At 35.6% G+C, this 8562-nt stretch overlaps 2 protein-coding genes across 2 annotated transcripts; both read right to left on the bottom strand.

Annotated features, from left to right (window-relative positions):
• LOC124446787 (kinetochore protein Nuf2-like) lies at window positions 1–5247 on the bottom strand. Its single transcript, XM_046997671.1, has 10 exons — window positions 5221–5247; window positions 4268–4324; window positions 3907–3969; window positions 3749–3838; window positions 3557–3670; window positions 1973–2056; window positions 1777–1883; window positions 1036–1120; window positions 821–895; window positions 1–321 (listed from the first exon to the last, which is right to left on the bottom strand). The coding sequence occupies exons 1-10, from the start codon at window positions 5245–5247 to the stop codon at window positions 178–180; spliced, it is 846 nt and encodes a 281-aa protein (XP_046853627.1). The 3' UTR covers window positions 1–177.
• A 1181-nt stretch (window positions 5248–6428) lies between these two features.
• LOC124446800 (probable kinetochore protein NUF2) lies at window positions 6429–7819 on the bottom strand. Its single transcript, XM_046997681.1, has 4 exons — window positions 7537–7819; window positions 7307–7381; window positions 6608–6690; window positions 6429–6468 (listed from the first exon to the last, which is right to left on the bottom strand). Exons 1-4 carry the CDS (start codon window positions 7630–7632, stop codon window positions 6429–6431), a joined length of 294 nt encoding a protein of 97 aa, XP_046853637.1. The 5' UTR covers window positions 7633–7819.
• Window positions 7820–8562: the final 743 nt, after the last annotated feature.

The raw sequence follows: 8562 nt of genomic DNA on the forward strand, positions 1-8562 counted from the left end.
TTTGCAAGAGCTTTGTTTTATATTTGAATGAACTTCAACTCAAAGATGAAGATACTGTTCCTAAATATAAGTTCATCGAGTTTTTTCAACTCTACTTCAATCTCTTATACAATACACATAACGGAGGAAAATATTTTCAGCTATAAACAAAATCACGCTAACTTTTATCGTTTGTATTTACTTAACTTCTAGCATTACTTCATTTGGCGTCGGATCATCACATCCAAACACTTCATTGGCATTATTCGTATCTTCAGAATCTGAAAAAGCGTTCAGCACAGCATGTGCGCCATTTCTAAGCCCTTCGTGATAATTGTTCAGCTGAAAAACAAAACAAAAACCTTCCACAAAATCAATGTTCAATAAGTCATTTAAGATACAATCAATGTTTACTGTTTGCTTACTGTTTGTTTACTGTTTGCATGTTTACTGTTTGTCTACTGTTTGTTTACTGTTTACTGTTTGTTTACTGTTTACATGTTTACTGTTTTTCAGGCTTACGCAAACATAGGTGACTTTTGGGAAAACTCGAGAGCAGATCGGTACAGTTCTCAAAAACGTCCACGACATTTACATAAGCCAGTGTAAACACGAAAAACATCTTTGATTTCTTTTATAAAATTATAATGATGCGAAAAAGATAAATTTAAAACAATCTAATTTTTCCTCTAACATGTATTCAAATAATTGATTTGAAAATTCTCTTTGACTGATTGATTGTTTTGATTGGTTGAGCTCAGATCTGTTTTGCCCAGGCTAATGCGAGCACGGCTATAGACCAATTTTATAAATTTATTTCATGATATTATAATATATTTACCGAGGTTATCATCTGCTCGTAGACCTCTTTCACTAAATTCTTTTTCATGCCGTAGTCTTCCTCCATTGCTTTTATCTTTAAACACAAAACAAGTTGTACGTTGAAAAAACAGCGGTGAATTTAAATAGTAAGTAAGCAATCCTATTGACTTAGAGGAAATTGAACCCACAGTTGAATGTGATATATAGAAAATGAGCGAGTTGTAACTTTCCCACCTTCGCTAACACTTCTTGTAATTCTTCATCTGTCGAAGATTGTTCTTGAAGCTGTTTTCCTTTTTTCTGCAACATCTCAACATCCCTACGACGATCAAAACATGTCCAAAACATGTCCAAAACACATGTCCATCCGATACATGTCAAAAACACGTCCAATACATGTCAAAAACATGTCCAATACATGTCCAATACATGTCAATAAACATGTCCAATACATGTCAAAAACATGTCAAAAACACGTGGAACGAACGAAACTAAAAATTCCGTTCGTAAATTATTTACAAAAAAAATTCTTATTCTCGTGACAAAAAAGTTTTTCCATGCCATGTTTTGTTGTTGAGATAGACACAAGACAAAAAGAAAGTGCCTTCCCGACAAAAATTGTTATAAATTCTTAATAAAATGAATTCCAGATAAATCAGCAGAGCACTAATCAGACTTTAAGTAATTTACCAACGGCCATGTGACCAATAAGATCACTCGTGCTTTGCGAAAGGGGGGGACTTTCTTTCTTGTATGACAATCAAATAATTTATCTTTTGTTTTAAAAAGTGTCGGTGAGATATAAATTTCACCAGAAAAGGAACTCAATTAAATACCGTAAAAACGCACGAAAAGAAAATCTTTTGAAGAAACTACATAAAACGTTTTAAATGTTCTTTTGATATTGAAAACATTACGTGTGCAAACAGTAAAAATTGACGTCGAAAGGCAACAAATACGACCACGAATTCGTACTTTTTGTTCACTTCAAGCTCGTCCCTTTTCGCAGCCAGTTTCTTTTCATAAACTCGCTCCATGCGATCTTTTTTTTCTATCATCATCGTCAACTGACGTTTGGCGTTCTGAAAATGGAAGAAGGCGGAGAAAACGATTTTAGATTACTTCATATACACGAGACAAACATCTACAATTAAATTTACGATGTATTGACCTTTTGTTCAAAATTAATATGTTCAAGTTGTTCATTGTTGATGGCTGCCTCATCCAGTATTTCTTGGTATTTTTCTGTCGATTTCTAAATTGACAGTTTGTATATTAAATAAACTGATCATAACACATTGAAGCACTGAGCCTATGTATATTTACTGCACCCTAGCTACAACTACTGTGCCCTAGCTAAATCTCCCGGCCCAAGCTATATTTACTAGGCCCTCGCTAAGTCTGTTGGGCCATGTGCTGGGCCATATCTATGTCTACCGGACTCTAGCTACATCTACTGGATCCTATCTATATCTACTGGATCCTATCTTTAACAACTGGATCCTATCTATATCTACTAGATTCTAGCTATATCTACTGGATCCTAACTATATCTACTGGATCCTATTTATATCTACTGGACCCTATCCACATCTATTGGATCCTATCCACATCTCCTGGATCCTATCTATATCTACTGGATCCTATCTACATCTACCAGAACATATCTATTGTACTGGATCCTATCTATATCTACTGGATCCTATCTACATCTACTGGATCCTATCTTATATCTACTGGACCCTATCCACATCTAATGGATTCTAACTATATCTACCAGGTCATATTTATATCTACTGGAGATTATCTATATCTAACTAGACGCTAGCCTGTATGAATATTGCAAAAATAAGTTTTGAAGACACGAAACTTACTGCAATTTTGCAATTTCTTGCACTGATGAGATGATCTGTGCAAGAATTCTAAAAAAAATCGCCGAGAAACTTCACACAATGATGTAGGACGAGAAAGAAAGGTGTTAAGAAAGCAGCCAACTATACATTTGACGTCAAATCATCCCGTTTGGAAATATTTCAAGAGAGATGACAAGAAACAAGTTTGCAGTGTGCAGTCTGTGCCAGAAAACAATGGGAAAACACAGACAAAACAAGCCTTAGGTTTATGGCATCTAGTCATCATATTCATAATTGAGCTTGTACAAACAAATTTTTTCTTTTGAAAAAAGCGAGCCTAGGTTTTCTTCCGGAACAACCGAAAACAACGGTTTCTAGACAAAAGCAATAACGGAGAACTAGGCGAATCAAAGTGATGGCTCTTTAAAGGAATTATTCTGGTGATTTCATATCCAGTGGCCAAGCGAGTTGGATAATTGAGGGGGGGGGTTATTTCATTTATTCATCTTCTGTTGCATTAAGATCCTTTGAAATCCATTGCTTTCTGCAAACTATAACACGCATATGAATTTTGTCTCCCCCCTGCATTATTAAAGTAAATGGTTTGAACCCGGGAGTATCGTTTCATGTTTGTAAATGTAGATCGTCCAGGTTAGTATAGTCCTGAGAAGAACTGTTTTTGTTGTTGTTGACTGACGTTTCGACAACCTTAGCGGTAGTCATCTTCAGAGTCAAAAAATGACTCTATACACATACTACTCTGGACGATCGACATTTACAACCATGCATTGTTGATGCTAAATGCAGCTGTTAATAACACGCAAAAAATGGCAGTTATGGATGGTGCGACAATACGAAGCGGACTGAATACACAAAATGAAGAAGGTTATCAAAAATCCTACATCTTCAACAACGTTGAGAGATTCTTCCAAATTTTTTTTCTCGTGAAGTATTCGACTTTTCTCTTCGATGACCAATTTGCAAGTCTCGATGGCGGTGCTCATCCGATCGAGTTCCTGAAACGGAACAGAACCGAAGGACGTTTTTTAAAAAAGGATGAAATCATCATGAAAAAAAACCAAAAATTTTCTTACTCCAAGAAACTTTTCGGGAGATGTTACGATTTTCGCCTTTAACTTCTCCGATTCTTCAACGTTGTTTGCGATCAGCACCTTCAACTCGGCCTGAGAACACGATAGTGAATGATTATAAAAGGCGGAAGACTGGGAACGAGGTTCAAACATTCCCAAACCTGACTCGATGTCTGCTCGGCAATTTCCGTTTTCAATTGCTGTGTGTATTTCACGTCTGATGCCTAAACAAGATGAAACAGAACAAATGAAAACGATTAACCCCAGAAGCAGGGTATAGTGAATATACATTAGAGCCACTCCATTAAAATTTTTTGTGCCAGGCATATCTCTTTACGCACGTAATTACCATAGTGGCAACCGTTCAATTTTTGACCAATGGGAACGATGAAATGGCTAACGACAGCCAGTAATCTAATTAAATATACAGCAGTCAGTTGCACGGCGAAGTGGACCTACTGTATATCCCCTATACTTAGCGAAAAGCCAACTGTTGTGGGATTACGTAGTGCGCATGCGCACCTGTTTTATGTTCAAGTCATTCACTTCTTTCTTGAGATCTTCTACAATCGGCTGAACCTGTACATATCAAGCAAAAACATGAAACTATGTCGCATGAAATTTTTGAAGTTCAATTTAATGATGCAGTCTTAAAAACCGGTATCTAAATCATTCATGACGAGGGTCTCTTTGTGCGTTTTTCATTTGTTTGAAATTCGAAAAAGTTGGTGATTACTAATTTATTAATAATGAATGGTTGTCTGAAAGAACTAATATAAAAGATCGATAGAATTCTTAATGAAAGAAGGACAATTAGAGCATATCGCTCGGTTGAATATTACGCAACTCGTTATAAATTTTTTCATGCTAAATCAGGCAAGTAGAATGCTTAGTTGGAAACTTTTATAGTTATGGACCAATAAAATTCTGTTTATATTTACGTTTTTCGTTTATAGATACATTTACGTTTTTCGTTTATAGATATGTTTACGTTTTTGGTTTATAGATATGTTTACGTTTTTCGTTTATAGATATATTTACGTTTTTCGTTTATAGATATGTTTACGTTTTTCGTTTATAGATATATTTACGTTTTTCGTTTATAGATATGTTTACGTTTTTCGTTTATAGATATGTTTACGTTTTTCGTTTATAGATATATTTACGTTTTTCGTTTATAGATATATTTACGTTTTTCGTTTATAGATATATTTACGTTTTTGGTTTACAGATATATTTACGTTTTTTGTTTATAGATATATTTACGTTTTTCAATTATAGATATATTTACGTTTTTAAAATTTACTGTTAATAAATACGATTTGCGTGTGTTTATAAATGATTGTATTTACATCAAAAACTTTATATTGACTTTGTTTCTTTTAAAATTTGTTTGGTGCGAACCTGCTGTATCTTTTCTTCGTCAACGCTGCGAGCCGCTCTATGGAATGACAATGAATAGAACAAAAAGATACATTGGGTTTTATTGGTAAGTTTAGCATATCTGGAAGCAATTATGTCATAAATTGGACGATGCTCTACTTGATTTTTGCAATTTTTCCTTAAGTTCCTTGTTTCTTTCCTGAAGAAGCCTTTTTTGTTCCGCTACCGATTCCTGTAGCGAAAAAGACATGAAATATATCTCACAAAAAACGAGAAAAAAATGTTTTTTGTGGGTTAAATCCATTAAGACCGCCCAGCTTAAATTGCAGCCTTCTAAAAAGATTGTTGAAGCAATTAAATCAAGTGAATCCTGACTTTGTGCAACAAGCCCTAGGATAATATACAGCAAAGACCAGCCACAGGACCATAAGCAACCAAGAGATAAGACAGTAACGAGTCCAAGATAAACCCGATTTTCAAATCAAGCCATTCAATTTTGTTGTACTGTTATTGTACCTTCTTTTCGGTCACTCGATCGAAATGTTGATTCTGAGTTCCTTTGAACTTCTCGTAGTTTACTACAGCACTAAATAAAAAAGCATCTAAGAGTACATAGGCACATTCAGCAAATTGAGCACATACAGCCTGAGTTTGACATTTAGGAAACAAGAGATGTTTACAGTGTTTGCACAGGCTTATGCACACAAAGTCAGGAGCAGATGAGCGCAAGCCCTAAAGCCTGTTTTCCACTAGCCACGTATCGTAACGCATCGTAGCAAAACGTTACATGGCGCATGCGCGCTTGTGCCTATTGACCATCAAATTCACAAGCACGCATGCGACATGTTATGTTTTGGTACGATACGTGGCTAGTGGAAAACAGGCTTTAGACAGAAGGCTGTTTTCCACTAGCCACGAATCGTAACGTATCGTAACAAAACGTAACATGGCGCATGCGCGCTTGTGCCTATTGACCATCGAATTCATAAGCACGCATACGCCATGTTACGTTTTGCTACGAGATGGCTAGTTGAGAACAGGCTTAACAATCTCACAACTGCCTACATGGTTCATATAAATCATTGCAAACATGAATGATTCCATGCATTTTATTGATTTACTTTTACAAATAGGAATGATGTTATAATGTCATACCTTATGATGTTCAAAGTACGTTTTGGTTCTGTATAAACAGAGAAATTTGATGAGGTAATGCTTGCTGATAACAAGACAGTCAAGCATTTTACATATTTCAATAGTTGTTCATGATCTCACTTACTTGGATCTGTAAGATCATTTTTCAAAAATCTTTCACCAAACATGAATGGAGGAATCTTTGTCTGAAATTAAACAAAAAGTTTTCTTTAGAGCTAATGTTGAAAGTCGGGATAACTTTTGAAATCTTTAACTGACTTGAACTTGCTATCTGAAATAGCACATTCATTTTGCATGACATTTCGGTTATATTGCTATACTTACACAATCAATGTGTAATATATAAATGATGCTCCTTCCTCTAAAATATCTGGATAAGGAAGCATACTGACCAACTTGAAAGGTGGCTAAAGTTAATATAGATGACTGATGAATGACATATACACCTGGGCAAATACTGGCAGTTGTTACTCATAGGTAAAATTCACATTGAAGGCAACAGGAACGGATTATCCAATAGGCTGAGTAGGCTTAAGCCTAAAGGTCCCGGCTTTCAAATGGCCCGGTGTATCTGGACACAATTAGGATTTGAACATTTTTGCTTTAAGGGTTAGGCGGTTAGCAAAATGTGGCTTAATTTACGTTTAATTTATGCTTAATTTTCAAATGTTAAATGCTCAGAACTCATGAAGTATTAACTTTTGCTCTTTCCTTGACCATGTCTATCTTTTTTGAAATTTTTTTTAAACCTTAAAATATACTTTAAAATATACTTTTTCCATTTTTTACTCTATGGGGTCACTAACAGGAAATGCCAAGCAAAGGAAAACTGAACTTAGTAGGAGGAATTGGTGTTATACTGTTACTTAAAGGCCCTTACCTTCGTCTTAGCCTAAAGGCCCCGATTGGTAGTCCGCCTCTGGAAGGCAGTCATTTGCGACGTAGAATATAATTGTCTTGTTTTAGGTTAAACCAAACGAATACAAATAACTTTTTCTAAACATATATAAACTGTGTTTGTACCTGCATCATTTGTTCCCTTGATATGCCAAGAGATGTTGTAGCAAGGTCTAGCATAAGTTTCTTAACAAACTGTGACTACAAAAACAACGGTTATGCTTTAGGTGGCAAAGGCAGAACAAATTTAAAAACCTTCGGTCTTCCTTGCTTACAAAATTATAAAAATAATCCTAAAAAGTTAGCCTTAAGTAGCTGATCAAAATTTTAATACCTTTGACCGACAAGGAACTTACTGTGGGTCTTCTGAGCTCCTCTTCGCACACATTTAGGTCAAACATTTGACGTAAACTGGAAATTGCCTCTTCGTATGAAAGAATAGGATACGACATTTTGAATTGCGCGCTTTTTGGAAAGGGAATTCAAAGTCGCCGTCACGTGACGTATACGTCATAGTATTAAGAAAGTTTGTAGATTCAACTTAATAATATGTTTCATAGCACGTTGTTGTTGTTTTTCCATTAAACAAGAAGTTTATAAGTTATTACAACAGAAGAAAGATATCTAGAAAATTTTGCCAAACACACCGAACATTCATCAACAGAGATTCCATTCCATTGTTACCAGTCCACCAAATTAACAAACGGTTAAATACAACATGGCCGCAAATGTCGAAAATATTCCATCAAGCGCTATTGTAATCGAACGCCCATATACTATATTTGCCACCAGAAATAGTGGCAAACATATTTCAATTGTTACCAGCAAAAAGTTTAGTGGCTGCTGGGTTGGTCTGTAGTCGATGGAGTGAACTTGCGGAGAAAGAATTGACGCGGAGAACGGCGTTTGTTAGTCGGATGTTTAAAGACAGTCAGGAGTTAAGGGCCAAATGTATGTTAACGATGACTGTTGGGCCTCCACAAACTTTACACTTCCCTCAGTCCTTTACCAGTATTGATCGTTTTAGGAGGAAGTAATGATAGAATAGAAGTTATAGTTTTCTCTTAGGTTCTAGACCAACATTCGCTAATAGAATATATACCCTAAGGCCAAGGGTAGTAGAGATGTCTGTTTACAGGAAACTGAAATATTAGTGTGGCTGGTTTCGCCAATGTAGCGAAATTACATCACACAAGAGGAATTTGTAAACCCCATTGGATTTTAAGAGGAAAGGGGATGGGGTCTTCGAAACTGGAAAAGTTTTGATTTTAAAGAAGAGAATACTAGTTTATGGCTAAGTTTGTGCAGTAACATCTGCCAAGTTATATAGTTTTCGTTTGTGATTTGTGAGTAGTGGCCATTGTAAGGTAACTTGAAGTAAT

Source organism: Xenia sp. Carnegie-2017, unplaced genomic scaffold (assembly GCF_021976095.1).
Source record: "Xenia sp. Carnegie-2017 unplaced genomic scaffold, XeniaSp_v1 HiC_scaffold_126, whole genome shotgun sequence".
NCBI classification, from domain to species: Eukaryota; Metazoa; Cnidaria; class Anthozoa; order Malacalcyonacea; family Xeniidae; genus Xenia; species Xenia sp. Carnegie-2017.